This window comes from Rhineura floridana, chromosome 11 (genome assembly GCF_030035675.1).
Source record: "Rhineura floridana isolate rRhiFlo1 chromosome 11, rRhiFlo1.hap2, whole genome shotgun sequence".
Lineage (NCBI taxonomy): Eukaryota > Metazoa > Chordata > Lepidosauria > Squamata > Rhineuridae > Rhineura > Rhineura floridana.
This window is the reverse complement of record NC_084490.1, coordinates 21,108,311-21,135,223: the sequence shown is the minus strand read 5'-3', so window position 1 is coordinate 21,135,223 and position 26,913 is coordinate 21,108,311. Positions and strand designations below refer to the sequence as shown.

Genomic DNA, 26,913 nt, shown 5'->3' with positions numbered 1-26,913 from the left:
CAACCCTGTTTCTTGGTCTCTTTTTCCTTTATCAGTGTCTCTGGCCCTGTGGTGAGAGATTCCCAACAGCTTGCATCCTTTCCTCTAAACAATCCCATGTGCTTTGGTTTCAAGAATGTAAGAAATAGCAGTATTCTGTAACAATTTCCTCATTTCTCTGTGCTGTAGCACAAATGAGGAAAATTCCTCCTCTTCTTTGAACTTTTTGCATGTGCTAGAGGACTTGGTAGGAATGGAAGTTGGTAGCAGGCGCAAAATGAGAATAGCTAGTAAGCCAAGCTAGTATTTGTGGGTCCCTGGTAAAGAATGCTTCATGCTATGGAGATCCGCTGGGTGTTCTGTCTTCTTGTGAGGTTGGAGTGATGTTAGCTAAGGAACAGCCTCTGCTGTGTGGAATACCTTCCCAGGGAAAGTCCTGAACACCTGATGATCTAGAAATGACTAAAATACCCCTTTTGTGTGCCTCTTGAGGATGTTAGCTTTAGTGATTTCAGCTTTTTTTGGTAATTATTTTTGTGGTATGATTTTACAGCTTTTTAAAAAAAGTTAAATATTCAGTGTTATTTACGAAGAGGGACCATGTAGGATTATAATCAGTGGGATGTAGGAATACTTAAGTAGGAGCTTTGAAAGCTGATTTTTGGGGTGAGGAGGTGAGATGGTATAGGATCTAATGGATTGGAACCAGAATCCATGGCAAGTATGATCAAGTCTGTATGAGGTCTCACCTTAAAAAGCCTAGCACACACATTTTATTAGAAAAGCTTACTATATATGCAATAAGACAATCAATTTAAAAGGGATATTTTCTATCAATAGATTTTTTAGATAACAATTAGCTCACCATAATCTAATTTTGTGATTTATTACAAATGTAAATAAGGTGTTGCGAAGCTTGTACTGCAATTATGTTTATAGTGGAAAAGTGGTGACTGAGATGTTATTGTCTTTAGTGGAAAAAGTCTAGTAATGTGTTTTTAAACAAACTCTTGTCTATATGTGTGTACCAGGGCTGTGGAGTTGGAGTCAGGAGCAATTTTGGGTGGAGTCGGAGTCAGTAGAAATGTACCGATTCTGACTCCGATTCCGACTCTGACTCCTTCATAAATGGCAAATGTATATTAACTAGTAATAACAAATTTACTGTAGTAAAATGGTAGCAGAAGGCATTTCATCACCACCACGTGAATCCAGAGCTTGGAAAAGTTACTTTTTAAAACTACAACTCCCATCAGGAGTTCCACGTTCTGGATTCACGTGGTGGTGGTGAAATGCCTTCTGCTACCATTTTACTACAGTAAATTTGTTATTACTAGTTAATATACATTTGCCATTTATGAAGGAGTCGGAGTCGGACAGTAGAAAAATAGAGGAGTCGGAGTCAAAGATTTGGCGTACCGACTCCAGAGCCCTGGTGTGTACACATGCATATGGGAACCAAGAGAATCTAAACTCAGAGAACCAGTTGTGGTTTGTGTGGGTGAAAATGTTTCTACATAATTCATAACATTCTCTAATCTGCATTTTGGTAACTGAAGGTGGGGCTTAGGCACCAGCTCCATCTTCCCTGTGTGAGTAGCTTTGACTGTGTTACCTTCTTCTGCCCTGCAGGTAGCAGGGCTGAGTACAGCATGATTCTGGAAAGAAGATGGGCTCTACTCGTGTGACTGCAAAGGAGCTATGTGAGAATGATGATCTAGCCACAACACTAGTTCTTGATTCCTGCCTCGGCTTTAAGACCCATAAGATGAACGTAAGGTGAGGGCCTGGGGTCCCAAAGATTCGGAAGATTTAATTTGCAACACAGGACAGAATATAAATTGAGGGGGTAGTAGTAATGGGGGTTGGGGGGAGTAAGAGCAATGTGTTTCAAAGGAGATCTCACTCTTCTCTGTTTCTCATCCCTTCAGCCCACTCCCAGCCATCAGAAGAAAGCACCATTTGCGGGAAGCAGTGGAGGCTTTCCGGAAGCGCAAGGACCTAGAAGTGGCATACCAGGCCTTGATGCAGGGCGGGTGGGCCTGCCAGTACTTTGCGAACCGGAGCCATCAGCAGGAGGCTGCCTTCAAAACTCATGTACAACTCTTTCTCTTTGCTATTTCAGGGGAGGATGGGTGAGGAAGATGTGGAAATCTGGAAGAGAGGCATGGGTAGCAATTTTTTATTCAGACACATGAAAGAGAGACAGTTGTTATCAGTGGATTTGCAAACAACAGTTGAGGAATTAAACCATAAAGAGAATAATAATAATAATAATAATAATAATAATAATAATAATAATAATAATAATAAACTTTAATTTATAAGCCGCCTATCTGGCCAATGGCCACTCTAGGCGGCGAACAATAAAACACGATAAAATACAATAATAAATATAGTCAGTACAGTACAATACAAAGTTTACAGTATGATAGATTTATCAACATTTTAGTTCAAGGCTGATTCACCTTAGAGGTCTCAAAGGTTGCAAAGGCCTGATTAAACAGCCAAGTCTTCAGGCCCCGGCAAAATATATCCAGGGAAGGGGCATGACGAAGATCTATTGGGAGGGAGTTCCAGAGCGAGGGGGCCGCCACAGAGAAAGCTCTCTCTCAAGTCCTCACCAACCTAGCCACTTTAGTTGGTGGAACTGAGAGAAGGCCCTGCGTGGCAGATCTTGTTTTGTTTACCTATCCCAGTAACATTAAAAAGTCACAGTACAGGAATACCCCGCTATACGGACCTTCATTTAAAGTACACTCGCTTTTACGGACATACTCCATACTCTACCATGCCCCTGTTTACGTACGTTTGCTTCACACTTACGGACACTTAACGGTGCATGGGGGTGGAAATAGACGTGATCGCGCCACCGCAAATCAGTTGAGAGGCGCGGCAGCGCAGCAGCAGAGGCTTTAGTGCGGGGCTTTGAGGCTCTGCATGAAGGAGAGGTAAAAAAAGTTTTAAAAGGTAGTGCTTCACTTTAAGGACATTTTCGGTTTACGTACTCGCTCTGGTCCCATTGAGTACATTAATGCGAGGTATTCCTTTTTTTTTTTTACAATAATTTTTATTCAAATTTCCATAAAACAAACAAAACAAAATCATAAAACATTCAAAGACAAAAAACAAAACAAAAATGATTAAACAAAAAAATAAAATGTTGACTTCCCATTTGTCGCAGATCAGTTATAGGTCTACAATATATAACAATCCTGTCTCTTAAATTATATTATAAAATCACTTTCCTCCAGTAGTTATCTTAATTAATCATCAAATCTCATAGCCATTACTTTATTCTTTCCACAAAAAGTCAAAGAGAGGTTTCAATTCTTTAAGAAATATATCTGTCAATTTTTCTCCAAATAAACATGTCGATTAATCCATCTCGTTAATAATAATAATAATCTTATTGTCATAACCATAGTCCAAATAAACATATCGATTAATCCATCTCATCAAATCTGTTAAGTCCAATAATTTCAATAGCCATTATTCCATTATCCATATTAATTCCATCTTCCATCTTCAATAGTCCTGTTAAGTCCAGTAATTTCAGTGTCCAATCTTCCATTATCAGTATTCCATAATAATCTTGCTGTCATAGCCATAGTCATATAATAAGAGTCTGATGGGAATTTCCTCTATCCCAAATATTTTCTTGCCATCAATTCTGAATAAGTTGCTGAAATATTGTTGTAAAGTCATATCTCTGTTCTTCTTTTTTACAAAATGCACTGGCTCATCTCTTGAGAGTTTTTCCATTGTCACATGGCTGCAGTTAATTCCATAGATTTTCTCTATATCAAGCTCCATCACGTCATTCCAGTCCAGAAGATTATCCAAGCCATTGATAACTTTATCTCTAATATCTTCATTAATTTCTTCAGAGATAACGTTAAATTCCAAACAGTAGATTTTATTTCTAATATCCATAAACTCCAGATCTTTTTCCAATTCCACATTTGTTCCAATCTCCAGGGCTTGTATCTTCCCTTTATTTTTTCTTTTCTCATCTCTGATCTCATTCTCCTCTCTCACAGGATCCCCTATTTCTTTAAGCTCCTGCGTCATTTTGCTCAGTTCAATTTTCAGCTCCTTACTGCCCTGTCGCAGGGTTTGTTTCGTTATCTCAATCTCATCCATTATTTTCTGAAACATAATTACTTCCAGATTCTCAGCCACTTTCTTGATTGCCATTTTTAAAACCACGAAAACAAAACAAAACAAAAATAAAGAAGAACCACCTCTTATTTCAGCAACAATTGGGTTAATATTCCAGGCTTGATGACATCACAGTATAAACAGAGCAGCCTGCCTTATCTCTCTATGTTCAAGAATACAAAACAAATTTAGTTCCCAGCATCAAAACAGTTAGTGGCGTCGTGAAGAAGCAGATTCGTCAAAATAAAATAGACCAAAAAGAGAATAGTCCCAGACAATATAATGTTCCTCGGAATAGAAATCCCTCTTCTGTTTATATCTTTAGAATGCACTTCCAGGACAGCTTTTTGCAATAGAAACAGAGATAAGCTGTTAATTTCGTGAATAACAGAGAAGAGTTATAGCTCACCCAGAAGTTCTTTAAAGCTGATTCATTTGACAAATCTCTTTTTGCTGCAACAATTTAAACCAAGTAAAAAAAAAGAAAGAAGGGTGCTTGCCTGTTAGTCCGTTTTCTCTTTGAAGAAAAGATAAACGTATCGCATTAATCAGATAGAGCTTGTTCGGAAGTCCATCCGGCATTGCTGGCTGGACCTTTTCTCATAAATTAATGAAATCCAGTCCTCCCAACAAAAACAGGCTTTTGAGGTTGATCTCTACGTTTCTCCCTTCCCGGGAGAAATTTCATCAGTCAAAAAAAAAAATATTCTGACTGATTTATATCTGAATAAGCTTCTTGTGAGGCAGGAGCCCGTCTCAAAAGCAGGCACAAGCGAAGTCACCCTTCCCGGAAGTCCTAATGCGAGGTATTCCTGTACATCCTGTGTCTAGAGCCACCTAAGAAATCTCTATTTCTGTGTCCTCCTTTTTGCTGGGTTGGGCTAGATATGTGAGGCAACTATGCATGTTAACACATGTTTGCCTTGTTCCCATACAAAGTTGGGTGGCTCTAGTCTTTACACAAAAAAGGAGTTCTGCTGCTTTAAAAGTTTTTTTCCTAACCCTAGCCTGGAAGTGAGCTGTGCAGAGAGAGCACAGTGAAGTATGGAGGGCAAGTGAGGTGGGATTTGTTATCTCCTGTGTGCACTTCTTTTCGTGTAAAGTGTATCTCCTCCCTCCTCCTCTTTCATATTTCACATCTAGTTTGGCCATCTCTCACCCTGTTCTACTTGACTTTCATAACTACCTTGCAGAACTGCTGTCCATCATATGCAGGTCCTTACCAAGATGTAAAAATCTGACCCATTTTTCCTTACCAACTGCCTTTGAGTACTCCTGTCCATCACATACAGTTCTGCACGAATATTCTAAAAGCAAGTTCTGGTAATTATGCATGGAGGAGTCCCTGGAAGATAACTTCTAAGGTTTTTTTTTTTTTTTTTTGGAGAGGGTTGAGAGCCGCAGAAACCAGGAGTACTGGACTAGGATGTTGATTTAGGACTGGTATCTTCCAACTGGTGCTGAGCTTTTGTCTGTTAAAAACTACAGTTCCATGCATGCTTGCTTGTGTGTAAGGCTCACCAAGTAAACATTTGCTAGATCAGGCTGTGTGACCAGCTACTATTACATAGAAGAAATATCAGATGTTTTGTTATTTATTTACAGAATGTATGCCCCACTCATTAACCAAAAAGGCTCTTGGAACTTATTTTCAATTTTTTAAACTGAATTTAATTTACATGTACAAAAAGTAAGAAAAAAGGAAAATCTGATTTTCCCCAAACCCTCCTCCTCCCTCCGTAAGTGGCCTTCCTGTCACAACAAAACATCTCATAAATCGCATAAAATATAATATAAATCCAAGAATTATGGAAAAATAAATATCAATATTTAACCAGGTACATGTTTCTTCATAGAAAACAAAATATTGTAGGCACTCCTCTTATTATGCTCATTTGTATATTTAATACAGCAATGCCAATCTGGAGAATGTATCCTTTCGTTTCTTTCCTGCTGCCAACCTTAAATTATTAGTTATTTTTTAAGTAAGTGCAATTTGTCAGATTTTATTATACCATGATTCGAAAGTTGCTACCTCTAAATTCTTCCAAAAATGGGGTGTTACTGTGCTCCAACAAATAACTACTCAATGGCTTGAACACCACATTCTCATTTTTCTCCTGGAAAAGATTGAGAAGATTTAGGGGTTTTACTGGAATTCTGGCCTGTTATATCCCTTATTGCCAAACCTATCTCATCTCAGAATTATTCAGTGCTGTCACACAGCCACCACATATGTTGCTATGATCCAACTGCCCGGCAATCACTCCAGCCTCAGGAGGAGAGTTCTGGATTAATACAAGACATCCAGAGTGGGGTCAAATACCACTTCTGGAAGAACTTTAATATAACTTCCCTCATGGAGGATGAAACTGAGGAAAAAGGAAATTTAGTCCGTAGCTTAATACAAATAGGTCTGTTAGTGGTTACATTCTAATCCATTTCCCACATTGTTGTCATTACATCTTTGTTGTTGTTATGTGCCTCCAAGTCGATTACGACTTATGGCGACCCTATGAATCAGTGACCTCCAAGAGCATCTGTCATAAACCACCCTGTTCAGATCTGTGGCTTCCTTTATGGAATCAAGCCATCTCTTGTTTGGCCTTCCTCTTTTTCTACTCCATTCTGTTTTCCCCAGCATTATTATCTTTTCTAATGAATCATCTCATTATGTGTCCAAAGTATGATAACCTCAGTTTCATCATTTTAGCTTCTAGTGATAGTTCTGGTTTAATTTGTTCCAACGCCAAATTATTTGTCTTTTTCACAGTTCATGGTATGCGCAAAGCTCTCCTCCAACACCACATTTCAAATGAGTTGATTTTTCTCCCAATTTGATTGGGATGGATAATTTTGCTAATTTGTATTCAAAGCCTATTGGCCAAAACTGAAGCAAATAACTTATGATGATTATTAAGCAATGAGATGGGCCGACATGAATCCAGTTTCATAGGATCTTATTAGGTTTCAATAATACTGCCATCCTGGAATGCATTCAAGTCTCTGGAGTTGGTCGCCCACCTAAATTCCACTGAATACAGATTGTAAATAAGGGAGCAACATATCACAATATGCTTTATAATTTCTCCTGTGAACCCACCGAGTCCTGGAGCCTTATAGATTTCAATTTTGTAATAGTTATATTAATTTCCTCAAGTGAAATTTAGCTCATTAAATCATTTTTTACATCTTCTGAGATCTGAGAAACTCCAACAGCTCATTGATAAGCTTCAGTGCTAGCTTTTGAAACAGAAATCTCTTTATAAAGATTTCCAAAATAATTAGCCGATTGTTCTACTGGGTCTACTGAATTTAGCCACTATGTTCCATCCTCACTTACTATAGCTGTCATAGAACTTCAATATGCTGATGATAATGTAATCTCCGCACATTCAGAGGAAGATCTTCAAACTATCCTAAATGTCTTTGCAGAAGCATATGAAAAGCTTGGCCTCTTGCTTAACATCAAAAAAAACAAAGTGCTTAATCAGCAAGTGCAAACCAATCCCTCTGTAACATCATCACTCCAGCTTAATGGTGCAACGCTGGAGAATGTCGATCACTTTTCTTATCTTGGCAGCCATCTCTCCGTAAAAGCTGACATTGATGCTGAAATTCAGCATCGTCTGAGCTCTGTGAGTGCCGCATTCTCTGGAATGAAGCGTAGAGTGTTCGAGGACCAGGATATTTGCAGGGAGACCAAAATGCTTATTTACAAAGCCATTGTACTACCGACCTTACTGTACGCCTGTGAAACATGGACGATCTATAAATGCCACTCCCAACTTCTTGAAAGATTCCACCAATGCTGCCTCCAGAAAATTCTGTAAATTACTTGAGAAGATAGGCAGACTAATGTTAGCGTGTTGGAAGAAGCAAAGACCACCAGTGTTGAAACAATGATCCTCCAACATCAACTTCGCTGGACTGGCCATATTGTTCGAATGCTTGATCACCGTCTTCCAAAGCAGCTACTTTACTCCCAACTTAAGGATGGAAAACGGAATATCGGTGGACAGCAAAAGAGGTTTAAAGATGTTCTCAAAGCTAATCTAAAAAAATGTAACATAAGCATTGAGAACTGGGAAGCCTTGGCCCACGAGCGTCCCAATTGGAGGTGGGCCATTATCAAAGGTGCTATGGACTTTGAAGAAGCACGAGTGCAGGGCAAAAAGGACAAACAAGCTAAGCAGAAGGAAGCAAATCCTCCTAGGGACCATCTTCCATCTGGAAACCTGTGTCCTCACTGTGGGAGGCTGTGTGGATCCAGAATCGGCCTCCACAGTCACTTGCGGACCCACTGTTAAAGACTTTACCCTGGAAGACAATCTTACTCGGCCACAAGTGATTACCAATGAATGACTATAACTTTAACCTGAGTTTTCACCCTATATTTTTTTAAGCCTATTCGCAAGTAATTTTGATCCCTTCCCACTGAATTCATAAAATCTCTGCTTAGTATAGAGCATTTCTACCATTGTTTTATTAAGTTCAGATAAATTCAGTTCTGCTCTTTTGACACCTTACAACCTTCTAAGTCTAGGAGAGCCCCTCTCTCTGTATTTCTGTGTAAGATCCTGTGTTTCTAATTTCAAACAGATCTGGGCTCTATCATGTCTTTTCATATTATTCAGCTCCTTAATACACAAGCCACGAATTACAGCTTTCATTGTCTCCCAGCGTAAAACAGGAATAATAGTTTCTGCTGAATTATCTATAAAATAATGCTCTAATCCTTCTTGTAGCATACTCTTACTTCTGTCAGAAGTGAAGAGTTAAATCTCCACACTGGTGTAGAATTAACAGGAGGAACCATAGCCAAACATATTGAGGGTGGGATGTGGTCCGTAACTTTTATCAAGCCTGTATCTGCCCTAGAGATCTTATGTAACAATCTATCTGACACTACAATGGAATCTAACCTTGAATAAACATCATGGAGTCATGAATAAATAGTACAACTGTTGTCTGAGGGATGCATTTCTGCCTGTCCCTCCCTCATACCATAGGCGTGTAGAATTTTTAATAGTTTGTGGGAGTGAGCTTGGTTTCTTGAACTCAGCCCTCCTCATTCCCATTTTTACTTAAAGAGCCATACAAATCATCTGGGTTCACTCCTTGTATGTTCCAATTTAAATCTCCTCCCGGTATAGTCACAAGAGGTGAAATGCTTTAGCTTTTTTAACACTTAGGCGAGATCCTAAGTTGTCCCACGTTTGGAGCATACAGATGCCAAAGCTATTTTATGCATCTGATCTAATCTTCCACACATTTATGTCTGCCCTTAACATCCCTTTGCATTTTCTTCAAAGAAAAATCCACATCAGCATGCAATAGAATAGCAACACCCCTTACTTTGTTGGAACCTGAGGCTACAAACCTCCAATTCCACGGTCACTTGTTGGTAACAAAAGTATCCCATGATGTAACTTTATGTATCTCTTGCAACATTACAACTGAGAGACAGCTCTCAGATCAATTTATAGTCTGTTTCTTTGTACTGGGTTATGAACTCTTTTAACATTTAAAGTAACTACTTTTAGGTGGTTTGACGTACAGGAAAAATATTTCTGATTAGAATCTCAGATTTAACAAAAAATCCTTTATTCGATTTAGGCCATATCTACCTTCCTCCCCATCCCTCCCAACTAGTATCAAACACAGCACCTCCCAACATTTTGCTGTGGAAACTCCTGTGGTAATCATAACCCTATAAGCCTCTCAACTGCAAGGCTTCCCCCTAAGCAAACAACTACCAAGAGGATTGCAATTAAAATCCCTGCTGGTCTATTTCATGAGGGAAAAGACAGACTTTATGACTGATCAAACTGGACTTTCTTAAACCATGATCACCCCTAGTCCATAAAATACATACTAATTTATTCTTAACATTCTAATCCTTAAATTTATCTTTAAACTCTTCAGTTACCATAGGAGTTTGCTTTCACCAATCAAGTCATACAGACCCTTAAATAATTACAGTACTCTACATCCAGTCACTTCTTTTTATTTGAGTGAAGCATTTTGCTGGTAAGGGAGGTCCCTCTTTCCCTGCAGAGTGAAGACACTTCCCAGTTGATTTCTTCCCTTGGAACGGTTTCCCATTCATCTTGCTTAGTACTGCCACCTTCCTCCTCCTCCGAGTTCCTTAGTGCACAACCCACAGGTGGTTCCAGTATTTACCAGAGCGCCATAAATCCTTCAGCCATTTAAGTGTAGTTGCTGTTAAACTCTCCATTATGCATAACCATCAGGCAAAAGGGAAATTCCCATCTATATCAAATTCCAGCCTCTTGTAGTTAAAAGTGAAAGAGTGGAACTTCTGTCCTTTTCAAGGGGTTTCAGGAACCAAATCCTCTAAAACCATTACTGAGGCATTATTATATTTCAGTTCTGTATCATTTAAGGGGAATTAAAGAAGATCTTCCTTTTTTGCATATTGTACAAAACACAAGATTATATCTCACGGTTTAGCCATCTCCTTAGATCTAGGTTGGAGAACTTAGTGTGCATGCTCCAAATCATCCAGGGTAATTGGGAATTCTAGTAATAACAAGGATAATCACTGTGCCACAAATGATGTCATATCCCCTTTCTCAGCATGTTCTGAAATATCGTGTAAGCAAATTGTCGACCATCTATTTCTGGTTTCTATCTCCTCCAGTTTTAATTTAATGCGCTCATTCTCCTTTAAGCTGTTTAATGTCAGTTCCATGAGAAGTCGCCCTATGAAATGCTTCTGAAGCACTAGTTTCCACTCCGTCCAAATGGGAACCTAAGTCAGCTAGTTTTTTATCCAAAATACTTTCCCACCTGTTCATAAATTCCTCTTTAAGCATTAGGAATTGTTGAGCAATTTCTTCCTTGAGAAATCTTCCTCCATTTGTGCCTCCTTTGAGGTTTTCTGAACCATCAATGCCATTTTAGGTGTGTCCAAAATGGAGGAAGCACCCTGAGCTTCTTTTCTCTGCAGCTGGAAAAAGTCTGTAAGTGTAATTTCTTTATCACAAGAGGGAACTGCAGACATGCCCTACCAAGGACTGTCAATAATTTAAATATTCAAGAAAGCAATCCTCCATTTTAGGTCAGGAGGTTTATCTGGTCTGAGGTGCTCTCGCCGTTAGTATCCTACATCCACCACTTCCACTGGAAGTCCCTGCACTAACCCTTGGAACTTTATTTTTATAAGCCTCTCCAAGGCATTCTCTGCCCTGAGGCTCACAATCTGGAAAAAAATGACACACAAGGCAGGAAAGGAAAATCAAGCTCAAACAAGTTCTTAAAGTTACAGATATCAGTGGTAATTCTGACTGGCTTGCCCTTGATAAAGAGCAGATCCGGAACAAAACTGGTGATTGGGCGACTCCTGCTACACAGTTGTTTCCTCAGATGGGAAGAGGTGTTCCATTTTTGCTGAGGCTGTATTGGTCATAATGCCCCCTTTTACTTCATGGGCATCAGCCCTACATGGTATTAAGTATCTACATTTTTAATAAAGCTCCCCTGAATGAGGTAGGAAATCTAAAGAACCTCTAGCTGTAAGGGCTTCATAGACACAATAACCAAGGGCCAAGATTCAGGGTATTTTGGATGGGTTTTTGGGGATTTGATCCAGCTGGTGGGTAGGAGGACTATGATAGCTCCTTAGTTCTTAGGAGAAGAACTCGCTAGACTTCTGATGTGGAGTAGGCTGGGAGCCAGAATTACAGTGTTCTCTCTAACTGGGATGACAGACTGGGAACCTTGACTGATGGAGTCCTTTGTTTATCTGTTTCCTATAGATATTTCGCTACCTTCGCATTTTCCTTCCTGAGAGTGGTTTTGCCATCAAGCGCTGTAGCCGATATTCCCTGGAAATCAATGGTGCCCGTGTGGTCTCTACAAAATCTTGGTAGGTTAATGGTGTGGTGATGCTGTCTGCATGCATATATTAGGAGAACTCATTTGCTTAAAAAAATAACCCAATGTATTTTATTTTAAACAACATTTATATGTTGCTTATAACCGAGTTCTCTGGGCAGCTTACAGTAATGATAAAAACATTAAAATACAATTTATAAATAATAAGAACAAGAACATACAATGTAACAGAAACTCTCAAGCAACACTAAGTATCGTAAACCTATTCTTTTTTTTTTCAATTAATTTTTATTCTAATTTTCAAAACCAAAATAATACAAAAAGAAAACACAATAACTAATACAATACAAAAAAAATACATATATATAAAAATATTGACTTCCGATTTGTCATAGTTCAGCTATAAATCTATAATATATAACAAACCTATCTCTTAATAGATTATAAAATCACCTTCCTCCAGCGGTTATCTTAGTTGGTTTCAAATCTCATTAACATCATATCATTTTAATATTCCACAAAAAGTCAAAGAGAAGTTTCCAATCCTTGAGATATATATCAATCAATTTTTTTTCTAAATAAACATGCCAATTAATCCAGCTCATCAAATCTACTAAATCCAGTAATTTCAAAACACTATAATTCAACTATAAATCTATAATATATAACAGACCTATCTCTTAATAGATTATAAAATCACCTTCCTCCAGCAGTTATCTTAGTTGGTTTCAAATCTCATTAACATCATATCATTTTAATCTTCCACAAAAAGTCAAAGAGAAGTTTCCAATCCTTGAGATATATGTCAATCAATTTTTTTTTCTAAATAAACATGTCAATTAATCCAACTCATCAAATCTACTGAGTCCAGTAGTTTCAAATCGCTCTTCTGTCATTATCCATATTGGGTCCATCTTCCATCTTTACGCACCCAAAAATCTTGCTGTCATAGTCATATAATAAAAGTCTGATAGGAATTTCCTCCATCACAGATATTTTCTTACCATCAAATCCAAACGTAACACTGAAGTATTGTTTCAAAGCCGCATCTCTGCTTCTCTTTTCCACATGATACACTAGTACATTTCTTGAAGGTTTTTCCATTGACACAAAACAGGGATTAATTCTATTAACTTTCTCCATTTCAAGTTCCATCAAATCCTTCCAGTCCAGGAATTTTTTTGAACCGATAATATCTTTATCTCCAATCTCTTCAATTCCTTCAGAGACAGCGCTGTATTCCAAACTGTAATATTTATCTCCAGGATCCGTCACAACCAGGAAATCCAAATCTTTTTTCATGTCCATATTTAAGCCAATCTCCATAGATTGAACCTTGCCTTTAATTTCTCTTTCATCCTTTTTTTGTTTTCCAGATCTATCTTTATTCTCCTTTCTCATAGAATCCTGAGTTTCTTTCAGCTCCTGTCTCATTTCATGAAATTCAGTTCTCCACGCTTGTCTATTATTTCTCAGTTCTTGTTTTATTGAGTTAATCCCATCCATTATTTTCTGAAGCATGTCTAGAAATAAAGTCCCTTCTTGTACATCCATGATCTTCTTAATTGCCATTCTTAAAACCAAAAGAACAAAACTCCTTCAATTTTCAATGTCCCAAGCAAAGAGCAGTTTATTTCTTTATCCAGTTACAAAGGAGTTAATCTTTCCAACCAACTAACGTCACACGCTAGACAGTCCTTATCTCTTAAATGTCCAGAAGTGCAAAAACAGCTTTTAGTTCACAGCGTTCAAATAACTAGTAGCAGAGAGAATGAGCAGATTCGTCAACAACAACAAAAAAAAAGTAAATCAGAAAAAATAGTCCCTTATATATATTACACAAAAGTCTTGTAAATCAAAAAGATTTCTTATCTCTCCCAATCAGAAAGCTCTCATCCGTTGTAATCTTTAAAACGCAATTTTCCATGTCAGCTTTTTGCAATAAAAAAAAAAGAAAAGATAAGCTATTTATATTTTCTTCCCCCTTAGTTCCGTAAATAAAGAAGGAAAGTCTTACCTCATCTAGGTTATCTTAATTGCTGTTACTTTGACAAATCTCTTTAGCTATATAGATAAGAAAATGATAAATGTAGACAGGAGGTTTGCCTGCTAGTCCGTTAAAAAAAAACGGGTCACTTATCCAGCTGAGCTAGCATAAAATCCTCGCTCTGTCTGAACTGCTGGAAGACAGACAATTCTGACGAATTCCAGGCTCCAACAATCAAAACAAAACTATGTGGCAGATCTCACGCTTCTTCCTTATCCGGAAGAAATCATCCCTAGCCAGAAAAAACCCTTCTGACTGAATTTAAAACTGGATAAGTTTCATCCAAGACGGGAGCCTGTCTCAGAGGCAGCATAGGCAGAGGGATCCTCCTGGGAAGTCCAAGTATCGTAAACCTATTCTAAAGGTTTGAATTAAAACAGTTTTTTAAAGGCCTGGAAAAATTAAAAGATCCTTACCTGGCACCGGGAAGATCACAAGGAAGGTGCCACGTGAGCCTCTATGGGAAGAGTGCTCCACTGCTGGGGTGTTGCCATGACCAAAAAGGCCCTGTTCCCAGATTCTGCATCAGGCAACTGATACTCAGTAAAAGAAATCTAAACTTGTCCATTGCCCTCACCTGATGTACCTCTCTGGGGATTGGGACAGCTGATCTATGATTATCATGACTTCTCCCCTCACCTATAAGGAAAAAGAATGACAAGCTGGAGCTCCTGGAGGGCTACATCGCAGAGCTGACAGAGCCAGATGAGAGCCTCCTGCGGACTGGTGAAAATGACTTCAGCATCATGTACTCCACAAGGAAACAGTGTGCCCAGCTATGGCTGGGGCCTGCAGCCTTCATTAATCATGGTAAGTGAAAGTGTCCAGCTGGTCTTGGCTCTGCCTTGTTCTATTGATCTTCTCATGACTTTACCATCTCCCACAGATCTGCTAATCTCCAGCCCATGGCTCCTTTTCCGCATCAAGAAAACACATAAGTATGGAATATATTGCACCAGATTGTTTTTCAATACTTTTATTGAGGAAAAACAATTAAACTAATGTCTTTACATAATAATGTAACTTTATAATGCAAATTCCATTACTAAATATAAAGGTGTCTACTGAACTCCCTGAATCAGATAGAACAGATATTCTATACCTTCAGTGAAATTTGTCAAAATTCTTTCTCGGCAGTCTATAGGAACAGGATCGCTTAAGACAGGTTCTTGTATGCATTTTTAATTAGCTTTCAAGTTGTGGAGATTTTTGTTGGAATTAATTGTAAAGTAGAGGAATTAATTTATTAATTTATTAAATTTATATCCCATCCTTCTTCACAGAAGGAGCCCAGGACAGCAAGAAGGAGCATGTAATTTAGCATTACAATGAAACCTAGAGAACAATCAGTTGGTACATTCCATAGGAAACTGGCTTATATCATTCGAACTACTTGACCATCTGGCCTGGTATTGTCCACTCTGATAGCAGCTCTCCAGAGCCTTTGGCAGATGACTTTCACATTATCTGCTACTTGGTTCTTCCAGCTGGAGGTACCAGAAACTTGGGACTTTGTGCATTCAGAATATATGTCCTTGTCAGTGAGCTGTGTTGGATCCCTCCAAAATAAAGACTAGACTACATTAAAAATGTAGTAAGGATAAGTTTTTTAGTTTTCCTATTTTAATGCCCCATTTATGTTCTGATAATCTTTCATGGAAGTTTTTCCTTCCCCCAAGAGCTACTAATAGCTGAAAAAGCTAGCTTGGTAAGGGCTTCCCCAAGATCATGTGATCACTGAAAACTGATGTAGCTTACTGAATCCAAATGGAGAAGGCAAGAAATGCCCTACACAGTGTACTTGGAAGCTTCCTGCCTTCCTCCTTGAAACCCACTGTCTTGCTCAACTCTCTACTCCCCATAGTCTGGGATTTCAGCAGGAGCATCAAGCTTTTCCTGGGGTCTGAGGCCATAACATGGATAGTTAGCGCCACCTAGTATAAAAAAGCAGGAAATGAATGAATTGAGGAATACCATGCCACTTCTGGTCCTCACTTCAGTCCATTTTCTGCCTTTGTCTGAGGCAGTTCTCTTAAGCTCTTGTTCCCGCTTTAGCCTTATTTTTCCTTACTGTGAGTCTCTCTCCTATTTCTCTGCTCTGGTTTCCCTCCACTTTGTTATGTTTTCGGTCTTGTTTTTTAAAAAAACAACTTTTAAAGTCATTTGAGTTTCTTTGTTTTCTCTGCTCCCCTTTCAGTTTCTCAGTTCTTGTGAGTTAGTTGTTTGCTGCCTTTCGGTGTAGCTTCCTTTACTGCCTTTACCTCAGATTATTGCCTATTACTGTTTGGCGAGGCAGCTTTGAAGGACATTTTAGTTGATCCTCGTGAGAAATGCAAGCCGTTTCTGAAGGGATTAGGTAGTCCTTCTAGTGTTTTACTCCTTATAAGCCAATCCAGTTCTTTAGCTCCTTTTAGTTGGGATGTTCTTTTGGAAGTGGCAGAGATCATAGATCAAGCCATCCATCCTGGCACAAGCCTAGTTTCCAAGGGTCACTCCAGCACCAAGATAGCTGGATCCTCATCTGCTTGGGGAGGCTGGTCAATTCAACAATACTGACATCATTCCTGTGAATGGTTATTTGCTACCGCTTGCTGAAGCATGGACAAACCTTGTGACAGACGCCTGTGTTCTGCAATCAATTCACATGGTTATGCAATAGAATTTCAGACTCTGTCTCCTTCCTTCTCCAGTTTCTTGGTCCTCTCTCAAGTATTGCATAGTTCAAGAAGCAATCCAACACCTGCTTTACATCAGTGCGACAGAGCAGGTACTCTCGAAGAACATTGCAACTTCTATTCCATCTTCTTTGTGATTCTGAAATGGAACTAGTCCTAGAGGGCTATATTGGACCTGAAGCTTTTGTTTGTGAGGTACCGAAAATTCAAAATGGATTTCCTGCAGTCAATTCACAAGGCCCTTCAGAGAGGCAATTATTTGGCGTCTATTGATCTGAAAGAGGTGTATCTTCATTTCCCCATTCTTCCTTGTCATTGGAGGTTTCTGAGATTCGCATATGCTAACCGTCATTTGCAGTTCAGAGCTCAGTGGGTGTTTACAAAGATAGTGGTTTTTCTCCGCCTCCAGGGCATCCATGTCTATCCGTACCTGGATGATCTTCTGGTAAGGGCAGACTCAGCTGCATGTACAAATCACCTTTGATACGTTGATCAGGAAACCTTGTCATCTAATCAAGAAATGTCACTTGGTTCCAACACAGAGGCTCCCAACACCTGGGGTCAATGTGGGACACCATTTGAGGGATTGTTGCTCTCTCTCCACAGCACGTCAATACAGTGTTTCATGGCGGAGTGTCTTTATGTTCTTCAGTTGGTGGACACAATGCTGCTGGCCAGGGCCCTATAACTTTTTGTGTCTATAATACAGATTGTATCCTGGTCAAGACACCAATCCAACCTCTTCTATGGGCTCTTTTGCCATTTCAGGCAAACATTGCAAGGGTCAGTCATCATCCTGTCCGGATTTTGGAAGCTCCCAACTTCTCTCATCTGGTGAACCCATCAAAAAAATCTGCTAAAGAGTACACCCTTTCAAAATCCTCCATGATCTCTGGTTACCACCGACTCCAGTCCGTCTGGCTGTGCGGCTCATTGCTGTGGTCACCTTGTGCAGGGGTGTTGGTCTCTGGATGAAGCGATACACAATATAAACTGGTTGGAGTTTTGCACAGCGCAACTGGCTCTTCTTTATTTCTACAATCTTTGTCTATTGGTAAAGTCCTTCTAAAGATGGACAAAAGATGAAGATGAACCATCAGCCTGCAAGTGGAAACGACATTGCTGTTTGGCTGGGCAGAGGACAATCTGCTGTTCTTGCAGAACATCTGAGTGGAGAGTTGAATGTTCAAGCAGGCTGGTCGAATCGATGGTGTGGATCCTTGGGATTGGAATGGAAACTGCATCCTGAAGTTTTCCTGCAGTTGCAGCGCGGATACAGCTCAGCTCAGATAGATTTGTTTGATGAAGAGGATGGATGTTCTGGTGCTGCCTTGGCCTCAAGGTCTTCCTTATGCCTTTCCACCAGTGCCACTGATCTCCAAGGTTCTCTGCAAGCCACTCTCGGAACGTGTTCAACTACTACTTTTAAAAAAATGTTTTTAAAGATGTTTTGTGTTAATATATTTTAAAGTCTGTTTTATGATGTTTTAAAGTGTTTTTAGTGCTTTTTTTGCCACCCTGGACTCCTGCTGGGAGGAAGAGTGGGATATAAATCTAATAAATAAATAATAATAATAAATAATCTACATTGCACGGACTAAGGACCTTAGGTTGACAGACTCTCTGTTTCCTTTCATCTGTGCTTGCTAGGGAAGAAGGTTGCTGCGCCTACCTCATCCCGCTGGTTTTGGGCTTGCAAAGCTACTGCTTATGATGCTTTTAACTTGCCTGTCCCAAAGAGCATTTCCACACATTCGACTAGGTCTGCTTCAGTTATGGCAGCTTTCGTTACTAATGCATCATTGCTGGGTATTTGTCGGCTTGCGTCCTGGTCCGCTCTTAATTATTTCATTTAGCATTATAAAATTAATGTATATGCTTCTGGTGCATCATTTGGGCGATGTGTTCTGCTTCATCTTAGGCGGCAGTCTGGGCCCTCCCTTCTAGTGGGACTAGGACATGATGGGCTCAGATCCTGGGAAAATAGACTATTGGGTTTACCTGAAAGGTGGTTTTCTGGGGTCTGAGACCATCATGACCCACCCTGTTTCTGGTATGGGTGCCTGTGTCTGTTCTGGATCTATGTTCCTGGTTCTGGATCTCAGTTTTTTTTAGGGGGTGGTTGGTTCTATGTATGTTGGAACTCAGCACCCCTTTTGTGTCAGAACTGTTTGATTTTTCCTGTTTGCTGTTAAATTACTATCTATTTGAATCCATATTTGTGGTGTTACTCTTTCTTCCTTCTTTCATTCTTTTCATATTGTTTTGGTCCCTCTTCGGTCTTGTCATGAAATGGACTGGAGTGAGGACTGGAAGGGGTATGGTATTCCTCAGTGCATTCATTTCCTGCCTTCAGATGGTAGGTGGCACTGACTACATAACTGATGGTCTCAGAGCCCAGAAACCATCTTTCAGGTAAGCCCAATAGTCTGTTGTGTTCATAACCTTAGAAATGCAGAAGGCCTAGAAACGTGCCTTCAGAAAAAGAGAGGCGGAGCTTATTGGGGAGCTTACATTTAGACCCCACACCTGCCAGGGGATGATCTGAAGGCACACAATGCAGCACTCTCCTGAAGTGAAGAAGGTTTCATTGTAGTTGGTACCTGGATCAGGGTCTACCTGGGAATCTCATGTATGCTGCCTTGTATTCCATGATGGAAGGAAGTCAGGATATCAGTGAAATGACAATTTACCCCAGATTGTAACTGCTTTGAGAGAAAGCAGGATGCATTATTGAAAAGCAGCAGCATATTTTTCTCTACCCCCAGACTGCTACTAAAATGTAAAGAGAGTCTGAACAAGTGAATTAGCTTTATAACTTGTGTCTACCTCTTTTTTATCTTGCTTAATTCTACTGCCTACTTGCTGCCCCATACCATTTGCCCCTCACTGTGGAACATCTCAGACTGCAGGCCAAACTGTAAGGTAAGTCATTTTGGCTTATTGCTGAGGGAGGTAGCACTCCTTGCTAAAAATGTCCAGGCTATTCATTTGCAATAAGCCATGCAGACTTATTCCAAGAACTCATTTCTGGCTGTGGTATCTGAGTTTTGGGTGCAGGATATTTTGGAAGAGGTTGAAATATTAAGAGGTCACAAGTAATAGTAAGGAAGTAATACAGTAGGGCCCCTCTTTTCGGTGTTCCGCTTCTTGGCATTCTGCTAATACGGTGGTAACATGGCATCATGGTTCTTCCTAACTGGCTTTAGGCAGTCCTACTCGTCTTCAGCCGGAGACACTTTCCCGCTCTCCTTTTCCCAACCAGGGAAGGGTAGAAGAGCTGCATCCTCCCTCTACAGGGCTTTTTACTTTTGGTGTGAACTGGCACCATTTTTTCTCTTGTTATTTTAGGGGTTGTTTTTTCCCCGTTTACCTTTGTCTATTTTTGGCACAGACAGGTGCCATTTTTTCTCCCTTCGTTCTTTTAGGGGTTGTTTCCTCCATCTAGCTGCGGAGGGCTGCGCGGCATGCACCCCCACCTCATGGCTACAACCACCAGCCATTTCTGGGCTCCCGTGGAGCCGGTCAGCCTGGCTTCGGGGATCTTTCCCCCCACAGCCGCGTTGCGTTCTGTGGCGGGTGGCTGCTCCTCCCTTACGGCTTCTGCCGCTACCTTCCCCACCAGACACTTCCTGAGTCAGGGCCAGTTGATCTAAGCTGTGCCACGATCAGCTGTTCAGTGCAATCAGCTGTTTGGCGGCTGGGCGGCTCCCCCCCCCCCCCCATTGCCATATTCGGCGCTCTTGGGGCTGGAAAGAGGTTTTTGCCTCTTGCGGGCTTTTACCGCTCTGATTTTTCCTTTTTAAGAAAAGGGGAGGGGGGAAGGCTGACATTTACCTGCTGGGTGAGCAGCAGGTCCTGTTTGAGGTTTTGCTGTTGGCAGCAGCAGTGAGTTTGAAGCTCGCAATGGCTGCTTCAACTCATGTCCCGCTTGACCGGGGCGGCGGTGCCTTTTCCCTTCGACTGCTATTGCGGCTGCTAGGATCTCGCAGCAGCGGCTCCCTGCAATTGCTCCTGCGGCAAATTTGGTGCTTGCGGCGGTGGCTGTTTCCCTCTCGTCCTTTCTGTGCCCCCCCAGGAGGCTGTCTCCTCCACCATGACAGCTGCTGTTGCGCTCCTTTGAATTATTTTCTCTTCACCTCCGTGACAGCCGCCATTTTGTTTTTGAATTTTCCCGCCTTTTTCACCGCCATTTTGACGCTATGTTCCACTTTTTGGTGATTTTTGCTTTTCACGGGGGGAGGTCTGGAACCTATCCCACTGTATGAGTGGGGCCCTACTGTAACTGGAAATTTTTGGGAGGGACAGCAAGTTTTATAATATACAGAAGATCCTCCTTCAGAGTCCTTAGAAGCCTCTCCTATTTCTTCCCAGGGTACTGAGTTCCAACATTGCTTCACCATCATAAAGGTGGAAACATGACCTCATTTCCCTTAGTTCAGGACCAGAAGAAACCAAATTTCTCTGCCTCCTTTTGTACCTTGGGTGCTATTTCTGGGAAGTACTTAGAAACCAGGTGTAAAAAAGTCTGTATCTGTAAATAGGGTCTTGTGAAAATAAAGAGTTGTTGCTAAGAGCTGGTCACTTGGGTTTTGAAGGGGGAGGGAAGAGGAGGAATCTTCTGACTTTTTTTCTAGAAGAGAGAGTCTCTTGAACCTTGACATTCCTAGCTTTTTTTCTTCTGTTTCCTGCTGCTCCTTCCCTGTCTACATTGTTTGTCTGTGTACTGCAGTTTGTCCCAATGGATGGGAACACTGCCTGTGTCAAGGTGCTGCGGGACATTGAGCCAGATGATGAGATCACATGCTTCTACGGCGACGGCTTCTTCGGAGAGAACAATGAATTATGCGAGTGCTACACTTGTGAAAGGTGAAGGCTGAGGGTAGTGAGGTCTTAAGGACTTGGGAAGGGGTGGCATTTCTAGTTTTTGCAGGCCGTGTGTGTGAGTGGGGGACACACACATTCTCTTCCCACCTCCCAGGGCATTCCTCATTCACAATTGCTGTCAGGAAGAGCTACAGACTGTCCAGCTGCCCAGGTGCAGAGAAGCTCTACTCTCGAGGGGTGGGAGTGCTGGGTCTGGTTGCTAGGTAGCACAGTTTGGATAGTGGGCTGTTTCCTCCTGTGACCTTCACAGAATCTTTTAAAGAACAATAGTACCATCTATGGATTGGGAGGAAGATGTTATACATATTCTTCCACAATGGATTATTGAAAAATCCCCGCTTGTCATCAGGTTTTTTAAAGCCTATTATGGTTGCTGTGTCTTGATTTTCTCTTATTGTTGGCTGTGTTGGATATGTACTGTCTGGCAGAAAGGTGGCATGTACTGAAAAAAGCCAGAGTGAACTGTTTGGTTAATGCACAGCTTGATTTTTGTACTGCCCCCCTCTTATTATCAACTGCTGCCTCTTTCAGGAAGGGGGAAGGAGCCTTCCGCCTCCTGAATCAGACGCCTTCACAATCTACCTCAATCAATGAGAAATACTTACTCAGAGAGACAGATGGCCGTCTGCAGCGGTGGAAACATCAGTCGTGCAAGCTGGCCCAACGCAGTGTGAAAGTGGGACGCAAGACCCGACGCAGGAGGGCACGATTACGTGGTGAGATGTGTAAAGGTGACTTGCTGAAAACTGGACTTTGTGGGTTGTAATTCATTAAGGTACAGTGTGGCTTAGGTGAGATGAGCCTGTTGTCTTGAGCCTATCTTCTCCCTTCCTTTGCACTATCAACTTCAGTGCTTGCTCCAGAGCCCAAGAGAGTGCTGTGGAGCTATTGTAGTGGGCAGCCCTAAAAAATGGAACTGGGGCATATTGAAACTCCTGGGTTAGGCAGGAAACAGTGGGAGAAGCGGTCATTCAGAAGCCCTGAAAAAGGACTTCTGAGCAGCTGGGACTAGGATCTCTGCTTTGATAAGCAGGGATCCAGAAAAGCAGGAACTTTTGAACAGCTGCAGCAAGCAGGGATTTAGGGAAGCAGGAGAAAGGCATTGAAGGAAAAGCAGAGGGAGATAACTGGCCTCATGTTCTGTGCTGACAGAGAGTGGAACTGAGCAAATGGAACCAAGAAGTGGCTGAGAAGTGTGGAGTTTAAATATCCTCAAAAACAAAAGCTTCAAAGCAAATTCCAAGACTGATTGGATATACTTACAACTAGTGTGATTCTGCACTTCATGGTGTGGTGGGTCCTCGCCCTGATAAGATTTTATTTTGCAAAAATGAAAGTGGTAATACTCACTCTTTAGTCTTGATTAGATTTTAGTCTCTTAATTAGTGGTCACATCTCTTGAGGGGCACCCTATTGTGATGATGGCTGATTGGATGTCCTGTGCATATGACTTGCGACATCGCCTTAGCTGAGATAACAGTTACTTTTTCCATCAGGCAGGCCTGCAGCAGCATCTTCTGATTTTAAAATCATTTAGGCAAATACTAGAGTAGGCTCTAGTAGCTAGTAGCCTGCCAACAGAAGGCTCTGTGGAACTATCCTGACTACCATCTTTGGCTTCATAGAGCCAGGAGAGGCAACCTGGGCAGTTCCACACTGCTGTTTTTTTGCTCAAAAGAGTACTATGGGGCTGTGTCTCAGTGTCAGAGTGTTGAGACATGCAGATGTGGCAGATTTGCACCGCCTTTTTGAAGCTTTCTAAATGATCACTCTAGTGACAAGGAGACACAGCTGTTGCCTCCTGCATGATGAAGGCCAAATGTCCAATGGCAACACTTATTAAATAGGGCGCAAGTAGGGACTGAAGGTGTGCCAGGCAACATTGTTCTAAGAGCTGACCTCTTTTCTCCTCCCCCAGGTTCTCTACGCAGATCTGCCCTTCGTTGGTACATTAGGATGCTAAGGCCTCTATACATCCCATTGCACAACTGCTTGGCCTGCAGAGCACGTCAATGCAAGCTCCGTAAGCAGCCGTTAGTGTATCTGCCTCGCTGTCCTCCTCCTGTGTTTCCTGTATCACATCTCCGGCGCTCTTTGCGCAAAAAGGGTAGCCCCTTTGGGACCCAACGGAGCTGCTTCTTCTCAAGGACGTACAATAGACCTGTGAGCCCGCACTGGGTAGACCAGAGCAATTTGGTTGTGAATCTTGGCAAGAGAATTCCCCTGTATTGGGTAGGGTTGCGCAGAGGAGCAGTGCATGGGATTGGTGGGAGAGAACTAAATAATAGTGGCAAGGCAGAGTTTAGTCAGGGCGCTGTGGAACATCACACAGGAAATGGGGAGAGCCCAGCTGAGATCACAGGGGCCCATGGATCAGGATCTGGGGCACCATACTCGAGGGAGCAAGGGCCCCTTGGCTCTTCAGACCCTTCTTCCTCCAGCCAGCTCCTGTGCAGAACAAGGAGCATGACCCGGCGGCAAGCTCAGGTTTTGCCCAAACCCCAAGTCTCACTACCAGATGTAGATCCCAAGCTTTCTCAGTATGCTCATGTCCGCCTGGAGAGCCCCCTCTTTGGAGGCAGGCAGCGCTGGCAGCAGCCCCCTCCAGACAAGATGGAGAAGGAGCAGGCAGAGGAGCAACAGCCTCCAAAGCGAATGGTTTCCTTCCCCCCTTTTGTGCCACCCAAGCGGCTTCGACTGGTCGTGAGCCATGGCTCCATCAACCTTGAAGTGGCTTCCAGTTCCTGTGAGGAGTTGTCTTGATGTGACTGGTGTCCATGTGCTGAGAAGAGACCCTCCAGCTGCTTACTGCATTTTGATCTTTGATAAACCAGGGCAAAACCCACCTACCAGAATTGGCCTGAAAGCATCTGTTGACTTCTTGGGTTTAATCCCGTTTACCTTGTATGGGGTGAGAAGCCATCTCTCTTGTTTTGTTGTGATGCTCACAAAAGGGCTCAAGGCTAAGTCTGTGCTAAGAACACCATCCTGTGTTCCATTTCTTCTCTTTCTAATGTAGATTTTCTTTCTGTTGTCTCCTTCCAGGGTGCTCTCTCCCATCACCCTTGTACGTCTCCTTTCCTTTTTAGAAGCACTCCACTACCAGGCCAAAACTTGCTTCATGACTCCTGAAACTTAAAGCCATATAGCAGGCTGTGTGGATGCTTGGGATTATCTGTTACCTTCTCTCTGAACTCTGCTTCCTTTCCCCCAGACTCCTTTCACCTTTTGATTCTAGGTGTTCGCAGGCTCTAGTTTGGACTAGAGACACACATGGTGCTTTTGCTGTTTGTTGCTCCTACAGAGGCTGTGAGGCTGGTGGGAGTGAAGTGACCTGTGGGTAAGGGAAACCTACATCTAATCAGGGAAGCCTGTAACCCACTGTAAGAAAACCAGCAACCGGAAGTGCACATACGCATGCAACCCATGCTATTCAACCCATTTAGCTTGATGACTATTGTTTGCTTAAACAGGCTTATCTAGGGAATTACTCTTTCTCCCTCTCCCTTTAGGTGCCTACTGTTACAAGACATCTAATTTTCTAGTTTTGAAAGCCACTTTTGTATTAGCCAGGTCTGTCTTGTCTTTTCTCCTTGTTGGGCTTTTAAACTAATGTGAACTGGGGTTTTTTACACTGTTAATAACTGTAAGGTATTTGTGTCTTTATACTCTGATGCAGTTGAGGGTTTCATGGGTGTTTCAGAATACCAGTGAGTTAGATAGTTTTACGCAAATATTTCACACTGTAGTCAAATGGTAGAAAATGAAATAGTTGAACTTTCCTAGCTTGGATCAGAGGACTCCTTGGCTCAGGGGCATTGTGATAAAGGGCCTTCCTTCTGTGAGGTGCTGTCTTGAGAAGGATAAATGGTTCTACTCATCTAGTAGTGGCAGGGTTCAATTCAAAACGCCTTGTAGTAAATGGCTCTTCTGTATGTTTGCCCACATGTCCAGTCCTGCCAGTTCTTGGGATTTCTAGCCTCTTCCCGGGGTTCACTGGGATACTTAGAAATCTAACTGAAGGTTACCTGGAGATCAGAAGCCAGCAACCTTTTTCTGAGAGTGCTTGCTTTGTTTTGCAAGCATTTTTTTTTAAATGGTGAGCTTTGTGTTGCTGACTTTGAAAAGTTCAAAGCCAGGAATCAGCAGGGCCTGCTTTTAGTTTCTGTTTTATCCTTTTCTTGTCTGTCTGGTTTCCAACTTGGTCATTTCAGTCTTGGCGCCTTCTCCATATAACATCTGAAAAGGCAGGCATGGATCTTTGAGTCACTGTGTTATTTAAGGCTGCATTTCTATGCACACTTGGGAGTAAGTCTTGTTGAACGTGGTGGGACTTCCTGAGTAACTGTGGGTAGGATCCTGTGGATGGGTCTGAAACAGAGAAATCTGTCCTGGATAATCTTTGTAGCTGCTTCTAGAGTTTTGCCTGCTATCCATTTTAGTTCTGAGCTGAATATGTATTATAATCCAGACCTCGTTTTATACAGTTCTGTAAGCACCAGTGCTGATTCCTGGAAAACCACATTTTTAAAAATAAGTGGTTTTTAGACGTTAGTTCGCGAAAAGTTCAGAAGCACAACTTGCAGCTAAGTGGAGCTAAAGCTGCTGATTCTGTCCCAAGAAAGAAATTGTATTTATAGTGCAGGGAAAATCTTTGTTGTGGGAGTTTGAGGACTTAGCTGTGGAAAAGGGTGTTCTTCACAGGAAAGAGGCTGAAAATCCACAGACCTCCAGTTATGAACATAGTCCTTCTAAAGACCTTAGTAGACCATGTTCATTAATACATCTTGATCTCTGCTGTGGTGGACCTTGGAGGGAGTCCATTATTTATGTTGTGGAGAATGTTTGTAGATACTGGCAATTGCATATTCATGTGAAGGCATAAGAGAAATGTGCACAACTAGACAATATAAACAGCATTTACAAGCATGTTTATGCCCTGTTTATGCTGGCAATTTGGCAGTTTTCAGAAATCTTCAAATAAATCTGCCCAGTTGCCTCTGTGCACATTCTCCATTCCACTCTTATAAATTCCATATTTGTATATACAAAGAACAACTGGAAAGTATCCATCAATGCACTGGGTAATGTGTTGCTCACTAAAACAGTTGATACACAGCTGAAATTGCGCATCTCCAATTCACTTTATTCATATATATATGTGTTAATATATATTTCAAACATTCTTTTTTCCCTTTCCCCAAAACTATTTGTTTAATACCAGTTTTGTTTGTCATGGACAAATAGTCCCAGTCACTATGTGCCAGTTGTACATCCTTGTTTGCTTACATGCAGTGA

General features: G+C 41.4%; 1 protein-coding gene across 5 annotated transcripts in view; it reads left to right on the top strand.

Moving 5' to 3' along the window:
• KMT5C (lysine methyltransferase 5C) overlaps positions 1–24,470 on the top strand; it is a 39,982-nt gene extending 15,512 nt beyond the window's left edge. For 4 of the 5 annotated variants that reach the window (XM_061589431.1, XM_061589429.1, XM_061589432.1 and 1 more), the window contains exons 2-9: positions 1,612–1,758; positions 1,911–2,076; positions 11,928–12,037; positions 14,700–14,863; positions 19,634–19,653; positions 21,461–21,597; positions 22,147–22,346; positions 23,534–24,470. In XM_061589431.1, the coding sequence (XP_061445415.1) occupies positions 1,649–1,758; positions 1,911–2,076; positions 11,928–12,037; positions 14,700–14,863; positions 19,634–19,653; positions 21,461–21,597; positions 22,147–22,346; positions 23,534–24,378 (1,752 nt within the window). In that variant the 5' untranslated portion in view covers positions 1,612–1,648 and the 3' untranslated portion in view covers positions 24,379–24,470. The remainder of the gene's footprint in view (positions 1–1,611; positions 1,759–1,910; positions 2,077–11,927; positions 12,038–14,699; positions 14,864–19,633; positions 19,654–21,460; positions 21,598–22,146; positions 22,347–23,533) is intronic. The other variant, XM_061589433.1, reaches the window with a different exon arrangement.
• Positions 24,471–26,913: the final 2,443 nt, after the last annotated feature.